The 20,145-nt window shown below is 36.3% G+C and overlaps 1 protein-coding gene across 3 annotated transcripts in view; it reads left to right on the top strand.

Annotated features, from left to right (window-relative positions):
• LOC142345741 (phosphoinositide 3-kinase regulatory subunit 4-like) overlaps positions 1–20,145 on the top strand; it is a 428,489-nt gene that overhangs the window by 339,261 nt on the left and 69,083 nt on the right. For all 3 annotated transcript variants that reach the window (XM_075398038.1, XM_075398039.1, XM_075398040.1), the window contains one exon: positions 606–813. In XM_075398038.1, coding sequence (XP_075254153.1) covers positions 606–813 — 208 coding nt within the window. The remainder of the gene's footprint in view (positions 1–605; positions 814–20,145) is intronic.

Raw genomic sequence — 20,145 nt, 5'->3', positions numbered from 1 at the left:
TTCTGTGTTTTGAATGCTTTGTAATGAAAAATTGAAATATTCTTATTTTATCTGAGCAGTTTTGTTCAACTCGGTTTCGCCTCATCTCATTTCTGCTCAATACACTAATCAATTCGTACATGCAAAAGTAGGTCACTAACTTTTACTTAGTAGTCTCTAAGTGGAAATGAATGTTCAGCTCCACTCCCGCCTTTCCCTCCCTCTTCCACCTCCACCACCGTTGTCACCACTAACACTACCTCCGCCGCTGAATTGTACGGTTATACCGAAATCGGTAACGAAGGAAATTTAGGCTCAAACCACCACCTCCAGCAGCAGAATTACCTCTACTACATCACAACCACCACCACCCACTAGTCCCCCGCTCTCTAAGTTAGTTATTGCCAAAGTCAATCTCTAGCCCCTCCATTGAAAGGGTTTCGTCCGGCGTTAAGTTGTGCTTAAATCTATGCATTCATACGAACGGTTTTAACCAATCATTGTTCACGAAGAGATGCGCAATGCTCATAACTCCCGGTAGTAAACCCGAAAGCTTACATAACTCTCTACCTGTGATTTATTCCACAAATTTGTCGGAGCATAGTCGATTATGCTTATGTCTTTAGCTAATGGGTCCCAAGCACTACACAGAGACTCCCTGTATGGGCTATCTGCGAGTGCTGACTCGTCACTGGAAGAAGAACAACAGGCGAAAGATAGACTACAGTGTGAAGCAGAGAGAGAAAAGAGCAGCGAAGAGGGTGCCACCTTGGAGACCCAATGGCAGCTATGTGGCAAGTCTACATGACCACAGTGCAGCTGTTAACGAGATTGGTTGGTAGTAGTTTTGCCTTTTTCTGTTTTTGGGTTGAACTGACAGAGATTATTCCGCTTTAATTAAGTTTGTTCTTTGTTCTAACATTTTTTTAAGAACTACGAAGCGGTACTCTTTCGGAGATATATTGCATTCTGCATTCTTTTTACAATAGGGAAAATTTGAATTGTATTGCGGGCTCTGTCATTTTCAATAGTATCTGTCAGCCTTTTAATTGCTATTATTTCGGCGCTTTTTTACAATTCAAACAAATTGAATTGTATTGGGGCAGTGTCTTGTTAACGCCTCGAAGAGGACTATTGGTGGAGCATCTTTTTTATCGAAATTTTTTGTAGTGTATTTGAAACAGGTGAAATACGTGACACAAAGGGTTTCGATCAAAATGCTGAAGAAACCTGACGAACAAAGAGAAGAGAAAGTGATTTTTTGTTGATGTCATTTTTTGAGATGTGAAAAATTTCCGCCAAGCGAGTGAAGTTTTTGATCACGTGCGGCTTTTTCTAAACAGTTTTATAAATTTAACTCCAAAGTTTCGTCGTTTCGCTCAATTAATATTTGCTCTCGAAACAAATCTTTTGTATGCAAAATTTTTGCTGAAACATTTTGCGCTTTTGTTCTAGAACATTTCTCTGACTTCTTGAGTGCCTTTTTTCACATTCATTTCTTCCATTTGAGTGATGTAAGTTGCGCTCTTTCTGAGATCAAGCTCGTTGGTAAAAGCGATTATGAGCGAAAGGAAGAAGGGAAGGCAAAGTCATTGTAGATGAGTGGTTATGATATCAGACTGCTAACCTGGATGTCTCTAGTTCAAACCCATGTTGTGCCGTCTAATTGTACTCATAAAACATTTTTAAGCTACACCCGCTTTAAACTGCTCCGCCTGTATTTCGAGAGCAATTCATCCGACGTTAGTCGTTTTTTTATTAGTAGCCGTAAAGCAATGGCTGAGGCTATTATTGTATTTCGCTTATTACAATTCAAATAATTTGAATTGTGTTGGGGCGCTGTTTTTTTAAGCTGTGTTCACACATTTTTTATTGACTTTCAAAACGGGATAATCAGGTAAAGCCCAGCGGGCATTAAGTTTCATTAGAGGCCCAAAGTGGGCTTCAGTAGTCCTTCAAGTGCTTAGAGTGGCGCAGCTGCTGGGAAGGCCTTAATTTAAGGTTAAAAGGTCTTTTTTATAGAAGTTTTTGGGCTCAAAATGTTGCAATTTTTCATGTTTTTTTTGGGATTTTTTTAAAAATAGTTTTGCAGTTTTTTTTTCAAATTTTTTTAAAAATATTGTCATTTTTTGAGTTTTGCCAGCTTCAGGGGCCTGAAAATGTCCTTTGTGGTTTGATAATAGAGCACTGCGTAGTTTCTCGTAATTATGGATTGGTTTTCAACTCTTTAATGTCTCGAAATTTGGCATTTTTTAAATCAAGGTTTCCTGAATTTGTCCGTTCTCAAGTGCTAGAAAAGCTATTCCCCTGTCTGATAAAATGTTACTTAAATGGCTGTTAGTTTCAATGGATTGTTATGTTTTTAGATAGTTACTAGTGGGCAATTGCACAGTATTCAACATTTTAATAGAACGAATTTATTGCCTATCGATCTTCGAGCCAATGAATTTTTTAATGCTTGAAATTGATGAAGGCTTTTGCGAGACAAAATTACTTGCTATGACTGTTTTATGAGCTAAAGGGTTTGGTACTACAAACAGAAAAGCGCAAAATAATACTAATTTTTGCAATTTTTTTCAAATTTTGAAAATTTGTCATTTTTGAGTTTTTCCTGCTTCAAGGGCCACGGAATCTCCTTTAAGGTTTGATAATAGGGCACTGCAGAGTTCATTGTGAAAATGGATTAATTTTCAACATTGTAGTGTCTCGAGTTTCAATGGATTTGATTTCAACAATTTGAACCTTTCGAATTTTAGAAATTTTTTGATAAAATTTGCAATTTTTTTCAAGTTTTTCAAAAACATTTGTCTTTCCAGTTTTTCTTGCCTCAGTAGCCAGCTAACCTCATCCAGGGTTTGATAATATGTTTTTAGATGGTTTCTAGGGGACAATTGCACGGTATTCAAAATTTTAATAGAACGAATTTATTGCCTATCGATCTTTGAGCCAATGAATTTTTTAATGCTTGGAATTGGGTTAATGGATAGCCTCTAGAGACACGCAAATGATTCTGAAGATATTAATATCAGGATTTTCAGCAAAAATTCATTGAAGTTTGCAATTAATTTCATTTTTCGGTCATTTTTGAGTTAATCGATCTTCAATGGTCAATAAATTTTTTCAGGTCATGCAGTTAAAATACTGGAACTCCCAACCCTTTTTATTTCAATATTGCCTCATTTACAATGAATAAGGCTTATAAAAAGCATGGCTGACCGATATAGAATAGCAATTTTGATTTTTTTACACTAATATTTTATGATCGATTCTTTTAAAAGTTATTAGATGTCGCATCCGCAACTGCATCAACTCAGTTCTCTGTCTGTTGCCATCTGTATTCTACTTCACTTAAGTCCATTTTGCAGCTATGTCGCCAATCAGTAGTATACATATCTGCCATGTTACTGTAGAGGGGGGGTCCGGACCCCCCCCCCCCCCCTACAAGAACTCTCACCACCGAAAAACTGATTTTCTCTTAGTGAAAGCAAGTTTTTTTGGTTAATTTTCGCCAGCCTAAGAGAAGTTCTCGGGTTAAGTTGACTGGCGAAACTTAACCAAAAAACTTGCTTTCACTAAGAGAAAATCAGTTTTTCGGTGGTGAGAGTTCTTGTAGGGGGGGTGTCCAGACCCCCCGCCCTACAGTTACATGGCAGACACCGGCTGCTCCAATGTGTATTTCAGAAGAAAGAATGCGTAGTACGGAGTGCTTAGACTATGGTTATAGCCTGTTGTAGTAACTTTAATTTTTTAATCTTTGAGACCATGAGAGGCATACTTGAAAAAGTTTGAAAAATTTTCAAATTTTTTTTCGAAAAATTTTCAAGTTTTTCAAAGTCCTAAAATGGTCTGAAATGGATTTTGCGCTATGAAAGAGCACTCAAAAGTGATTTTTTGTTGACTTCACTTTTTTTCACCTGAGTAGTATAGGGGTCGAAACATAAAAATTTCGAATTTTTGAAAAAAATTCAAAATTTTTCAGTCCTAAAATGGTCTGAAATGGATTTTGCGCTATGAAAGAGCACTCAATACTCATTTTTTGTTGACTTGAAAATTTTCTCAGATAAGGTCTACTCTAACAATTTCCTCGAAAAAGCTATTTGATTAGCAATATTTTATTCTCATGAAACTCTGAAACTTTCCTTCTGAGATGTCATAATTCAAAATACAAAACAAAAATACCAATTCAATCAGTGTCAGAGTTTCTAGAATCAAGACTTTTGCTTTCATTGAATAGGTTTCTGTTCACATTAGCAGTTTTCTTTCTTTGTTTGCTAATGTTTGCTAAAGTTGTATCACTGTCACTGCTGCTGGTAGAGTTATCCAGGCTTTCCTCGGCTTCGTTGAGAATGAAGGGGTTACTGATTTCATGATTAGAGTCGTCAGAATGATCAGACAGGTTTGAAAGGTCGACAACATCATTTAACTCCTCATTCGAATATGATGGCTGATAAAAGCCGGGATCAGGTGTTTCCCAGCCCAATGCCTCCCCAACTTCGGGAAGTTCGAACACATTATACGGTTCGTGCAATTCTGTATCCCAATCGGTTTCAACGCACATTTTCTTCGTAATGTACTCATCCCTCAACGAATAGTGTCCAAATGGTAGCGTAGTTTTTCGATTCGAGCTGATATATCTTTTGTCATCATATGCGCTTAGTGCAATTTTGTTGACATAAACAGTTTGTAATTGGTGTTTGTCGGTGTTGAACTTGATGTTTTCTACTCTCACTAAATCACCGGTTTCTAATGTCTTTTTAAACATCTCATGGTTCAATTTGGCTTGAGCGAATTTTTTGGTTCCTTTTGCGGTCATTTTTGTTTGCCCGTTAGCAACGAGAATAGAGTACAATTTTGGTTTAAGGGCACAAAACTCCTGTATTGGTGTTCCCTTCATCTTTGAACTTTAAGACAACTCTTTCGTTTGATCTATCGTAGAGTTTGTGATCTGTTGGAAAATTTGAGAGGTCGAAATGATTTTTGAGATCCAAATTTTTTTCCAAGTCGTCATAAAAATTTTTGCTTTTAAGCTTGTAAATGAAAGAGTCTGTATCTGAATACAACAGCACACAATCTGTTTGTTTTTTCATTACATTGTAATGGAACTCTAGCATGAAGAGCTTTGAAAGCTCTAAAATGCTAGCACCAACAATTGTTGGTTTGTTCCACAGGATAGACTGCTTTTTCTTAGTCAAGTTTTCGTCTATAATTTTGATTAATGAAACTTTGCCTTCAGATGTTGCTTTCAGAAGTTCTTCTTCTCTTCTGGCAAATGAAACTGTCACTCGGTTTCGCAGACTTTCACAAAATTTTCCAAAGGTCGAGTTTGACATTAGTTTATAGAAATCTTGATCAAACTTCGTGGACGCTTCTTGTCGCTTTTGCGTGTTGAGTGCTATGTAGCTTGAAAGCCATTTCGATTGTCGGAATTTTACAGCTTGATGAAAATTTGTAATTTTGATGCCGTTGTTAACGTAGAATATCAGGTTACGATAGTGAACCACATAGTTCTTCTTGGGATGGAAGGTCTGTCTCAGTTTTTTGGTTTTTGACACAGTCAATTTAAGGGTGTTTTTTAGAAAATTTTGAAAGTCACTCAATTCTAGAGGATCAATTGATTCCTTGTCTGGTACGAGTGGATAGTCTGCGTGTTTATCATGAAGTTCGTCAGGGTACTCCAAATCGACTTCAACCAGGAAACCAATATCCCCCTCATCTTCGGTTTATTATATTGTGTCTAATGAAATGTCTTCAACGAGCTCAAAATCCTTGAGTGGCAATGGGTATTGGAGCATGATGCCACCGTAAAGATTATTCGCATCAATGTAGATTATTGATGAAACATCTTTTGACTCATCAAATTCCGGTAACATGGTGTTGTTGGCAACCTCATGTCTTGATCTAAAGACGGAGGACAACCCTCCACGCATCATCCTTTCCGTCAAGTCAAGTATTTGTCGATCAGTCAGTAACTCAAGTTCTGGTTCACAAACTTTTAAGCAGGCACTTCCTGAAAGGTTTGAGGCCGTATAGAATTGCGAACAGTCCAATCCGTATGTGTTATAACACACGGACCGTAGCTCCTCAAACCAGCATGCTAACTGGAGAACATCTCCTGTAAGGTAAAGTTGGAGGAACTGTTTAAGGTTTTCACAGTTAAACACTTTGAACACATTATTCAACTGAATGAGTTCCTCATTTGTGACGTCGATTTGGTTGTCTTTTAAACTGTTCTTCCAGTTCTTTAGACATGGAAGAGAAAGTTCATTTAGCTTACTGAAGGAGTCTACATATGAGTAAGGAAAGTTTCCTTTCTTCTTCAACAGTTTTCGCTGCTCGTCTGTATAGCCCTGATAGAAGTGAGAAGTGGCCTAGAAGAGAAAATTTGTTGTCGGGTAAACATTGTACTAGTTTGTCTAAGCTACAAGGCATGAACTTGAAGCTATCGATAAAACGAAGGTATTCGTACACTGCAAGTTTATCACGCTTGCGTTTTCGCGTTTCGATAAAAGCGCCGAAATTGAGTGCAATAAACTTCTCATCATTGGTTGGTATGACTTCAATTTTTGTCGATTGTGAAGCCGAGTGTAAGGACTTCACAATATGATGTAAATCATAATTCATCATATTGTGGGCGATCACTGGAGTGTAGTTTAGCGTTCTTCGGTTTAGTTTACATGCACTGTGCGCATACCCAATGAATTGTCCGTTGTAGTGATAGTGGTCTAATACCTTTTCGTTATCATTGTTGAAATCAATATTACAAATCCAACACTTTGACCAGGTGTCTCTTGGAGGTGCTGTATCGAGAAAACATGGGAATTTCCGCTTTTGCTGATAGAAAAATTTTGCAAGTTTCTCTATTTTTGTAACAAAGCGTTCCATACAATCAGGTCCAGTGTATATATCAAAATGCAGGGGCTCAGAGTTATCACGTTCAACAACAATCATGCAATAACTGCAAGGAAGATGTTGTTCTAATGTAGAAGTGCTTGAAATAGTTGGGTTGTTTTTTGCCGTTGCAACGGGCACAATCAGAGATTCCAGATCCAGGTACACAACAAAAGGTGAAAACCACCTTGCCGCATAGTTCTCAAACTTTACGTTGTTTTTGTCGAGTGTGGGCATCGTTATTTGTACTGACTAGTTTTCCAGACATACTTTTTGATGGGAAGTGATTAGCTCTACTGATGAACATACATGAAAACAATTGCGACACAGCTCGCTCCTATCACGATACTCCCTTCCTTTGACTTTGGCAACAAGTTTCTTTAAATTGATAATGAGAACGTAGTGGTAGGTCTTTTCGTTTTGTAGGAGCAACAAGTCCAGAACAAAGGGAAATGGTTTTCTTTTCGACAATCTCAGGGGCAGTAGCTGTTTCTTGTTATACCTGAAGCAGAATTTCGGGGGGGGGGGGATATCAAACAAAAAAAATAATATTAGATAACGGAGTTTTTCATAAGATTCAAGCTTTTTTTTACTTCGAAAGACTTTTTTATATTAGACAACAGTGTAACTTAAATATCTCGTTACCTGAAAACATTGACTTGCACTTCATTGATATCTTCGAACTTTGATATGTCATGAAGACTCGTTGGCATTTCAAAGTTTCCTTTCGGCATCTTGGCTGATGGGTTCTCTCTACTGTATGTAAGAACATTTGTCCTAGGTCTGACGCACGGAGCTGGCGGTTCCAGTTTTTCTTTTTTGTAAACTAGGTGGTATCCAGCTGTGTAGCAATATAGAAAGCAGTTGTTGTCGCTTCCATTGTGTATGTTCAGCAAATTCGAATCCCTTCTCAACGGATGTCCCTCATGAAACGGTATGAAACTGCTTCCCCGGACAGGCACATATTTGGCCAGCTTCAGGGTAACTTTGTCTATTGAGAGTAGCTGCCAGCCACTTCCGTAGCTTGAAAACGAAACAAGTTTTGAAACAATGTTATCGACAAGGTCTTCAAAAATTTCATCCGAAATCCCTGAATGATATACGATTCGTGTATTCGTATTGAAAAACACGCTCAATTTTTCTTGATCATCATCCAAGGGTTTCTGAAGCGTCATTTCTACTACAAGTTGAACCTTTTGTGGAAACTTGTGCGTGTGTTTTTGGACTGTTTTCGAAATTTCCTCCCGGTTCCTGAACAGATATTCCATAATGTCTAAATCCCCCTGGGCCGGCTCAAATTCGTAGTAGTTTACGCCATCGCTAATTGAACTGACTGTTGGTCTAGACGTATCAACTTCATGGGTTTCCAAGTCCAAAATGGGCAGACCATGCTCATTGTTTATGTGCTCTGCATATTCAAGTTTTGATTGAAACCTACGCGACAAGTATAGCAGACTTTTAAAATGGGCTGTTGATGAGAAATATGAGACTGCTTACGCAGTGTAGGAAGACTTCTAACGTTCTCGGAACACTGAAAACAGCTGAAAGTCGGTATATCTGGAAATATTTTATGTATATTCTTCATATGCTTGTTAAGGGACCTTCTGTTGGAGAGCTGAGCAGAACAGTTTGGACACTGAACTGGCATACTGTACAGAAGTACGGAACACAGTTTTAAAGCTTTGAATAGTGTTGAGACTTTTGAATAATAGGGTAAGAAATGTAGAAAATAATGATTGATAACGTTAAGAATGATTTTGAGATATTTCTTAGTTGTGCGAGTTTTTAAAAAGCTTAGGAAATAATAATTTATAGTAAAAGTATGAAAAGCTTTTAAATTTTTTTGCGAACAAATAGAGGTACGTATTCTTTGCTTTATGTTTTCCAATTTATTAAAACTTTTTCACCTAAAAGTTGACGAACAGATAAAGCTGAATTTTCTGCAATCAAGTCAAGAAATGAAGTTTTGATTGCGTGGCACTACATGGGTTTCGTTTAATTCTTGAGCACACCTTCAGTTTACAGCGTTAGGTAGTACAATGTTTTCTAACCATGAGGGGGCGCAATTAAATATAATTCTTATCATGACAATTCATAATATACAAATTTCAACTATGTCTGAGACCTTTGTGTAAAACATAGGCAAAATATGGCAGGAACAATAAAAAGGCTTATTAGTTCTTCTTAAATTTTGCATGTACTCCCATAATGAGTTTTCCTTGTATTGTGGAATTTGAGTTGTAATTTGAGTTGATTGCAGAAATATATATAAGAATAGTAAGAAAATTCTATCGGCCAGTATATGCTTAGTTATTGTTAAACGTGTTGTAATGAATAATAAAGCAAAGTGAGAGAGTTTTCATTCAAATTGTACACTAAATTCCCCCTTCACAGATAACGAAAATTCTTTCCCTTCAATGTTTGCTTGGTAATAACACTAGTCTTTCCATTAGTCAGTAAACTTGATCGAAATTAGAATTTTACCCATTGGTTGTTGTAGAGCAGGGAGTGTCGTATCAAAGGAAAACGGTTCATGAAATTGAACTCTAACCTAACCCCTGAACGTTCTATTTCCCTAATTTTGGGCTGTGTAATAAGCACAATCTTTTCGTTAAACTGTAAACTTGACTAAATTTAGAAATGTACTGAACGGTTACTGTAGAGCAGTGAGTGTCATATCAAAGGAAAACGTTTCATGAAACTGAACTCCACCTAAATCCTGAATGCTTCAGATAACAAAAACTGTTAAATTTTCCAACTTTTGGGCTGTGTACTAAACACAATCTTTTCATTAAACAGTAAAGTTGATTATATTTAGAAACGTACTGAACGGTTACTGTAGATCAGGGGAGGTTCAAATCAGAGAAATGCCTTCTGCTTGGCAAATAGATGCATAGTAAACGCAGTATTTTGAACAAATATGAGATTTTCATTGTTTTTGTTGATCACCGCAAGAACAGCGAGAAATTAATGAAAAAGTTTGAATCAAAAATTCATTATGAAAAAATTTTTTTCAATGGAGCCTAAAAAGTATTAAATTGTTATTCCAGATCACTTACCTATGGATTCAGGTAGAAAAATCAAAAATCGTATGTCAAGTTTTTGAGTTAAGGTTCAAAATATCATTAAAAATTGCATTTTTTGTGAAATTTCTGTTGAAAAATAGTATATATCTCTATTAATTTTTAACAGTACCTTCATTCTTTTAATCGGTTCCAAACAGTTAGTTCAATCACTTTCACAGTACGTCGTGAAAAGTGAACGCAAATTTCATTAAAACTCTAAAATTTTGTTTTCTGAGTTCTTTTCTAAATATCATTTTTCATATCGGAACCTTTAAAAATTATGTTTCTCAGACATTTGAATTGTTTCTTCAAACAGATTTTGTGTTCACTGTAAGCAGAGATATCTCAATTTGACTCTCAGCACTCAGAAGAAAATAATTGTTCTGCAAAAATGTCAAGATAGTTTGTTTCTTGTTTGATTTTTTGCTTCCTTACTTAGAGATAATGAAAAATTATATATTCTGAAGAAAATACCATTATGGAAATCCAATTGTGATCAATATGCGGTGAATGAATGTGAATACAGTTAGGACACCATACTGTTTTCAAGTTTTATAAAATCAGCGCATCAAAAATGAATTTATTTTGAGTTGTCAAAGAGTTCTCGCATAGCTGAAATTTTTCTCTTTTTTGGAACCTTGTCAACTGAGGGGTTTTCAGTGTTTTCGGGAGTTAAAGAGAAGTTTTTGGTAGGGGTATCTTCTTGTTCTTCAATTCCATTGTAAGTTGTGGGAGTCTCAAAGTTGTCTCCAGAAAGGTTTTTCAACAGATCGTTTGTCTGCAGGACTGTCAAAGTTTATCCATAAGTTGTTGCTTTTTAGATTCGAAAAAAGTGAAGGACTCTGCTCTGAGCTATCTGGGCTGAGTGTTGGACTGGGGTCCGCAGTAGGCGTGCAAAATGGTGACGGATTTGTTGGAGACTCAGGAGATTTTGGAAGCCCCCAAAGATCCGCTAAGTTGTCGCATGCTTGCAATACACCGAGCTGGTTCTCGTAGAATGGTACACAGTCACAATCGTATTTGTATATTAATTTTTTGGTTCCCATTGGTAAGTTCGATATATCATATTGTTCCAGAGGGTGCAAAAGTGTTGTTGGTGGTACAACTCCCCCTGATGTAATGAATCCACTACCAGTAGTTTCGGGTTTGTCGGGTAACTGAGCTATAAAATTGATGAATATTTTTGGAAGCATGCAATGGTCGTGAGTTGTCCACTCTTCATTTTCATGAGAACGTTTTTGTTGTACAATTACTATGAAGTTTTCATGTACAGTTTGATAGATAATTGTGCGTTCACATGACAAATCGCTTTCTGACAAAATATGGTAAGACATTGCAATTGCTCTGGAAAATTCAGATGAACTGTTAAGTTATAATTGAAGTTAAACAACAATAACGAAAATTTTGAAAGATAATGTTTCCTTGATGCAAATACTAGTAATGTTGAAACAAAAAATTGAATCAAAAATGAATTGAGGTACAGTTATTTTAAAAAGACACTTGTTTGCAGTATTACAAGCATGAACTTGAATATAGAATTGAATGAAAATTTCAACAAGTATGTAGGTTGTTCAATGTCGTTAAAGCGTCAAGTTTTAGCACACGTGTTGGGTTCACTTTATTGATCAAGTTAGTCGCTTGACACACCTAAGGTCATACATGTACTCTTCATTTTGGTTTTATCTGTTAAACCAAACATTAAAGTTGTATTGTTTCCAGACAAGACCACCCTGAAGTTAAGGCAGGCTCTAGTACCATGGGAATTTGTATGCATATATAGGATAAAGACATTTATGCGTTTGCCTACAGGACAAAAGTACAAATACTGTTAACTCAATAGATCATATTTCTTATCAGTTAACCAATTCTATTTTTAGCGTCTGCGTGTAATTTCTAAAATTTTAGTGCACGAAATCATTGACACGGTTTTTCTTGAAGCAAAACAGTTAGTTGAATATATTGAATAAGAAACACCAAAATGCCGTTTACAGCGGAGAGAGACGCCGAGTTTGGAGACGCTCATTTTGACGTTTCCAAAAGTGAAAAACGTTTGATCCGAGCAACAGTGAAAACTTATGACAAAACAGGAACTTATATCTTCCTAAAGTTGTTCAAAAAAGTTGGTTAAGAGTTTGAACTTCAACAGAGAATAACACTGACTTTAGAAGAGTTTGAAAAGTTATCGAAAAAGAACGGAAAAATTTGTTCTGCTGCTAACGACAACACTGAAAACGATTCTACACTGAAAGCTCCCTCTGCAAAGAAACCTAAATTAAAACAAAAAGACGACGAACACGAATTCTCTGAATAATTTAAAGAGCTCGATTGAAAATGGTAGAAGCTATGTATGAACGTTCACCTGGTTACTTCAAGCAATTTCAAAAAAATTTCAGGTTTTTTATCACTGAAGAGAAACCAAAATCAACGTTTGCTAAAGTTTCAGCCATATGCATGCACACTGATAGCCTTTTTTGTGGAGTTTTACCTGCTAATCATTATCATGTTTTGTTTGATGTGTCAGATGTTACTACAGATTTCTTAAAAAAACTAAACTTTATTCTGTTCCATGCTTATTTACAACTTTCAATTGATTATTCTCGAATGGCAAGGACTTGGAGACAATCGGTACGGTTTTCGAAAAATTGAAGCTAGCTGTGGAATACAATGGTCTAACGTTACAGACGAAGGGAGACACTACAAACATTCAAAAACGCTTACCTAATTTGGTCAATGGCGTTGGCTGCAAAACTCATCGGACAGTTGGAAGTACTGCTTTCAAAACTCTAGAAAATAGTGTTGAGAAAAAATCAAACCAACAATTGCAAACTGACAGATTGTCTACTGAAAGAGATTTGAGAAATATTTGCATGGTCCTCATTCTGGTGCTTTCTGTCAAATAATGGATATCTTTGTGAGTGGTTATGGAAAATTGGATATTGACAATGATGTTTTGTGTGTTCGCTTAGTTTATGAAGAAAAAATAGTTTTGAAAAAAAATTTATTTCAATACAAAAGTTAGTAATGTTAGAGCATCATATGAAGCGTGAAACGTATCAAATCAACATCACTCATCTTTACAAATTCTTTTTCATCAAAAGGGTAATGAGCAATATAAATGCAAAATAAGCCACACAATATTGAGTTTGGTTTTTGAATTGGTTGGTTTCTAAGCAATTCAAACACAGTTTGAATATTACCAGCAGAGGAAGCAAGTCTATTGTGTAAATGTTTTTATGAAGTTAGATTTTGTCCCAGTGGATCTGCAAAAATATATTTTCCGTTTTTCCGACAAATAAGTGTCCAATGTGTTCCAATTGTTTGAGAAGTTGATACATTCACTATAATGAAGCTGTTCTGAGATAGGCTAAGCGGAAAATTATCAGCAGCAAATACACCATGAAATTTATGCTTTAACAATTTACATCGTTGAACGAGGTTGTTTTTTTCATCTTCATCCATCAGTTTGTGAGAATATGATTTTTGAAACTCTCCGAGCAGAGTCAATGAAAATTGTGCTAGCTTTTTCACCAATTATTAAAATTTCAATGTTGCTTGGTAAGGCCGCTGAAAACTTAAGTTCAATTGAAGTTGAACAATTGGTGAGTTCGGGGTGAATAAAATCATTTGACGCCTGCTGAGTGCTGGTGAGATCAAACACCATAATAAAATGGTTAGGGTATTCAGACAAACTTATTCCATGTCCATTGTCAATATAGGCTAAATCTGACATTGTGTTGAAGTACAAGCGTTTTACGTCAGCTGTATTTATAGGGCTGTCTGCAACGGGGAGTCCATTTCGATAAATACATATCTGCTCCAGATTAAATTTACGAAAGTGAAAAGGATTGAGTTGTTTGCTTCCTAAGTAAGCTTCATTTGTGTTAAGACAAATGGCAAGACGTCGAATAGGCTCCCTGCTAAAAACATCTTCCTGTTTCCAACTTTGCAAACCAGTAGAAGCCAGAAATGTTTTTGTAATAGTTTCCAAGTAAGGATAGGACGCTGGGCTTGTTAGTAAAGTTTTTCAATGGCAGAAACGACGTCGTCGTTCAATGTCATTTTTCTCACATACAAATTAGCTTCTATAATTTTTACTTTGTATGATTTTCCTGCATCGTCAGATATTACAACAAAATCATCTATTGATCTTCGAAAGGAAATTCGCAATGTGACTCCACTCAAAAGATGTCGATCTCATGTAAAAAATCTACTGCCGCTTTTCCATAAAAAGTACATTCAGCAGATTGTCTAACCAAAGTTTTTCGTCTGTTAACTTCAGCTGTTGCTATCGCTCCAGGATTATTCTCGTACGAATAACCTTGGCAAGCCAACCAAGTAGCCTTTGCGTCTTTGTTGTTAGAAAATTCAGTTTCAATGAAACTTTTGTGAGCATAATTTCCATTTGCATTTGAAATTTTCAGTCCGTTGGCAGATACTGTACAGTCAGAAAAGAGTGAATGTAAAACATTATTACAAAAGTAAGGAGCGTCTGTTTTGGTTACATCCAGCATCATATTTTAAGTCAGCTTCAGAAGCCTGAACTATCTTCATTTGATTTCCAGGAAGATTTTTTGCAGATCAATAAAATTATTTCTGTCTCCAGCAACCTCAAACTCAAGCATGGGTCCGTTAGGACTGTAAACTGGCCCTACTTTTTGACAAAAGCTCCCATCAAAAGTTACAAGAAGCGCTTGTTTTTCGAATAAATCCAAGGAACTATGTGTTGCCTCTGATGGTAACATATTACCGATCATCTTTAACTTTGGCAAAGAAATCCGACCGACTTCTCTTTGGCTGTTTGTATTTTGAAATGACTACTTTTCTTTTTTTGCTACTTTTTCTCCCTTTTGAACCTGAACGTTTAGATCGTCTACGATTCATTCGTCTTTGTCTCATTCGCAGTGCCAATGAGCCTCCTGTTTGCTTTTTGACTGTATTTGATATCGTGTTTTTCAGCGCTTCCTTTGGAGATTTTTTTTTTACTGACAACGTCCATTAACTCTGGTACGCTCTGTAACAGAAGTTCTTTTCCAACTCTTTTTGCTGCTGGTAAAATAAATTTTCTTGCAATAGGTAGAGCGATTCTTCCGATACCACTTGCTAAAGCTCCAAAGCCGCTACCTCTTTGCCTTTAGTGCCCAGAAAAATAAGGCAATGCAGATGCTTGATTGGTGTAGTATGAATCCATTGCTTTTACTCGCCAAATTTTTTAAACTGTAACGTCAAAATGACTTTTCCGGTCCCTGAAAAAGGGACCAATTGACCTGTTTCGGTGCGTAGTTCTATAGAAATTGACTGAATCGTATTTGAAAGAAGTTTTTTGTAGTCCAAATTCGAAAAAACTATTCTGTGTGTTGGTTCAAGCTCGCAGACGCTACCGTTTTTCAATCGTTGTTTTGAATCAATGACTCGTAATAAAGGTGCTTTCGCATCGCCCACGTATTGATACTCAATAATGTTTGTATAAATGAATATCAAATGTTTCCCGGCGCACAGATCAGCTGGAGAGTCACCCATAAAAGCTTTAGTATCATCTTTTTTCATCAGTTTATTTGCAATTGTGTCCATTTTATAACCAATGTGTGTTCCTCGTTGATCAGGAGTGCCCTTGAAACCAATAATGCTAGGAATTTCATCGCTTGGAAACGTAATTCGCTCGTATTTTCCAAAGACAATTTCAAATTTACCGGAACTTTTAATTTCTCTGAAAGAAAAATTTGGTAAACCAACAGTTCTTTTAATGGTAGCTAACAACTGTGGCACAGTATCAAAAGTTCCTGGCATGAAAGCTAATCGCTCACCGTTGTATGGACGTGATATGACATTGGCTCCAGAGCTATTCCGTTGGTGATCTTCTAAACCACTTAAACTGTAAGAAATTAGGACTCCGTTTGTGATGTGCTCTATTTTTGTTGGAAAAATAATTTCACTCAAAGCTACTCTCCAGTCTCCCGACAGTTGTATTTCATCATTGAAAAAATTCCTGAATGAAGCTAATGTGTTTTGATCGAAGATCTCCATCGAAGCGGAGGAGATTACATGTACCGTAAATTCATCTTCAAAACGTTTATTTGCCATTTTGCACAGGCGACTCTCGAACTAATTGGAATTCGGGTTGATAGAATTTACCCTGAATAATTTCCTTATCGTTATCGATAAGAGAATACGTTGGAGGGTTCAATGTTGGGACAGACGAAATTTTAAAAACCTCGTCTGTAAATGACTGTTTGTAGCCCTTTCCAAACGTCTCTTCTTTTTTTCAGTATTCGTACAAGATCACCGACAAAAAATTTTGGTTTTTGAGAATATGTTGTATTCGCAATCAACGATACCAGTCGCGGAACTTCTTTTTTTGTGACTTTGTTTGGAGCAAGATTGATTGTTCGACTAACCCTAGAATTGATAGTTTTAACAAATGAATCCAGTTTATCTAGATATGAATAGGTCCGCTTTTCTTCTAAGTATCTGTATATTATATTTTTGAGGGAACGTATATTTCTTTCAGCAAAAGCAGACTTTTTCTCACTGAACGTACTGTATAAATGAATTCCGCGTTTATTGCAGAGGGCTTTGAAAGCACCGAGGAACTCTGTACCATCATTGACCCAAACTTTTTTAGGTTGCTTATGCTTGATCATCTTTTTGAAAGCCTCTGCAGTTTCTGTAGCATATTTTGTTTTTAGTGGTTCAACTCTGAGATATCTTGACAGACAGTCAATTGCAACAAGAAGGTATTTTACACCACTGTTGTACTTTGCAAGTTTATCAACAAATGCTAGATCTACGGACCAGATCTCATTTAGGTTGTTAACAATTACTTTAAGCCTTGGAAATCTGAGGCGACGTGAACGATATTTGGTGAAGGATGGTTTCGTTTCCAGATACATTTTTACTTTTTTCATTGATATTTTACTCAAATTTTGCAGTCGTTTTGCGTTTCCAAATGACGCAGGTCCTTTTAAATAGAGGTTATCAAGTTTCTTCACATCATCTATAGAAAGCTCAGTCTTTTCTACTCGTGTCTTCGTCTGTCTTCTTTTTGCTCTCGTCGACTTTTGGCTTTGCACTTTTTTCTTTTGTCTCAGATCTTCCTCTTGGTTGTTTTTGTTGCTGTTTCTTTTGTTTTTGAGTCGGTTGTTCTTCCTCTTCTTCGCTCTAAAACTCATCGAGAACTTTTTTTGCATGTGTATTGTAAACCAAGTGGGCTGCTATATCAAGTTCACTCAATATTTTGGAATACTTTTGCACGTCAATTTTTTTGGTAGGTTGTTTTAAATTGTACAAGAAATTTGTCACCTTCACTCCTTGAGGTTCATCTTCAATATGGAGAACATTATTCTCTTCACTAATAGAAACAGTATCGGAATCAAAAATTTTTTTCAGGATTATTGCAGCTCTTTTTGTTTTATTTTCATCCATTAGTTTTAGTTCCAGCATTATTGAGTCAAAGGCTGAATCTTTCCGTTTTTTCACTACAGGTTCGATTTCACTGTCATCACTAACAAATGATTCTGATTTTACATCATCTCGATCACTTGTTCCATCACCGACACTCCTTGTTCTCGTGATCAGTCTATCAGTGCTTGTGTCAGCATCTTTTTTCCATTGCTCTGCTCAAAGTTTGGATTAGATCTTTGTAGGAGCGATAACTGAGTGGCTTTTTGTTGATATATTGGATTATCAAAAATTTCTTCCTTGGTTGGATTTTTTGATATGAACATTCTCTTGGGAATCAAAACGAATTCTTCTGCATGCATTATTTGACTTTTAAGTAAAGATAGCACGAGAATGCTATTGCCTTGATAAGTTGTGATTTTCTCGTCAAAATAAATCGCTTTTTCTTCAGACTTGTTTCCTTTGATAATAACTGCTGAAATGAGTCCTCTTGATTTTTTAGTAGCTGTTTGTTGACTGGAACATTGCCATTGATTACATTGAGCAAACACTCGCACAGAATATTTATAAAACTATTTGGTGCTTCTTTGAGGAACTTTCTGAAATTAATATCAGACATCTCGAGCATTTGCTTTAGCATACATAACTCTTTCTCTCTCATCTGTCAAATTAGTTATAACCGCTTTGGAGGAAGGTAGATAAAAAATTGTAGGACCTGGTTGTACAATATTTGAACAATAACGCAAGAAGTCTGAAGTTTTTGGATCCAAGTCGATGAGTAAGTAACCAAAGGGTAATTTTGTTGCTAACTCGTAGCTTTCTTTTAAAAAAACTTGTGTTGTTCAACTGTTTGCCAATATAGGTGATCTGCTGTATGTCTCTAGGTGATTTGAACAAAATGATGTGAGTTGTATTGAAATCAATTGTTCTTGACCATTTACTCTGTTGGAATAAGTTATGCTTAACGTAAATGACGCTAATATTTCTATGACGTCCAACAGTTGCGAGTTTAGAAAACTCTTTGTCGTTGAAAATTTCCTCGCAAGAATCGTCAAAAACAAGCAGACAGTTTTCCAGCTGTGAAATGAAATCAAATCCAGAAAACTTTGTGAAAAAAATGTTCAAGTTACGCTCTATAGAGCTGAACTTTGGTTGCTCATGTTGATAGAAGTAGTAAATAGAATTAAATTTTGGGTAAAAAGTGTTTCTCAGTAGCATTTGTAAGATGAGCTCAGTTTTACCACAGCATGATGGACCACAAACAGCCATAAATAGTCTATCGCTTGTTGAAATTATCTTGTTCATAGCTTCGGATTAGGAAGCGCGTAGCCAACTGTGCATGAAAGCAATGAAAACCAACATGTTGACTCCTCACAATCAAGATGAAAAAACACAAGTTTGATCAAGGACACACCAATAAGAAACAGTATTATTACGATTTGAGTAAAATACACTTTTTTGATCGTGGTAGTCTAGAGTTACAAAATTTCCATGAGCGTCTCTCTTGATTTTCTTCATTGAAAACTAAATCATTCAAACCTATTCCAGCAGGGGAATCTATCTGATCTTCTTTATCACTCATTTGAAAAGACGTTTTGATCAAAAATTAATTAAAACATCAGTTTTTTGTGTTAGCTCATTATTTTGTTAGTCTCTCTCTACCATAAAAAATTCATATGTAGTATATCTAGAGTCTTTGTCTTCTTTCTTGAAAGTCACTTTGTAGTTCGATTGCATGACACAATCCTTTGCGTAGTAGACAATTGACTCCACGTTTCCTTTGCTGACTAATTGTTTGATTTCATCAGGGAGACTTTCGTCGTCCAGGCTCACTTGAACTGGGGTTGCGACTTGTGCATAGGTAAAGGGGTTAGTTCCAGTCTTCTCATTTTCTCTTGTAAAGACATGGTACATTTGAAAATATTCGAGCAGTGAAAGATATTTCTTCAGCGTCTCAACCTCCGATAAGTTGCAAATAATCTGTTGTTTCCTCAGAATGGATTGCCCACGTGATTCTATTTTTTCCTCTCTGACCAAAGATAGATTTATTTGATTATCATTCGTTATGCAACTGCATACTGTCAAACTTGGAGATAAATTCACTTGAAGAACTGAAAGAGCTACCTTCTCCACTCGACGGCTCATTGGCGGGCAATGTTAGCCAATAGAAATACAACTGTGCTTTTCTTTTAGCGCAATGTCTTTTCTTTTGTTTCTCAGGCAAGTAAAAAGAGTGTAGAGCACAAGTAAAATGTTTAATTGGGGAAACAATTTCCTTAACTTTAGGGCATGAAGGGGTATCCAAATCTATCACTTCTTTCTGTAAAAGTGTTTGCAGTGATTCAGTTTTCTCTTTCCTTTTAGCATAAAACTTTCCTGAAGGAAATCGGAGTTTAATTGCAATAAAAATTTGAGATATAAACCAGTAAGGAGAATTGCCACTATTCCACGACAAACCGTGTAAGAACCTACTAACCCACTGATGAGATTTTCTCTCACTAGCGGATAGTGAGTGGTAAGAAACTGGTGGAAGGAACAAGATTGTGTCTGTGTAGTTGTTTGAGCAAATCGATAACTCCTTAATTATAAAACCCGGTTTCTTATGACGAAAACCTTCAAAATCTAAGACAACAACTTCTGGCTTCAACATTCCAGCAAATTAAACAAATTCCTTTTAAAAGTTTTCACGAAGAGGCAAAACATTAATCCAGTCATGTGACCAATGTAGGCGTTTGTGATTGGACAAGGTAAAACGTATGAATATCCAGGGCCTTTCTGACTATGCTCTGCAATAAACCCTGAAGCGTCGTGAAGTATT

Source organism: Convolutriloba macropyga, chromosome 9 (assembly GCF_964194025.1).
Source record: "Convolutriloba macropyga chromosome 9, txConMacr16.3, whole genome shotgun sequence".
Lineage (NCBI taxonomy): Eukaryota > Metazoa > Xenacoelomorpha > Acoela > Convolutidae > Convolutriloba > Convolutriloba macropyga.
The sequence above is the reverse complement of the archived record's forward strand: the minus strand, read 5'-3'. Positions and strand labels throughout refer to the sequence as shown.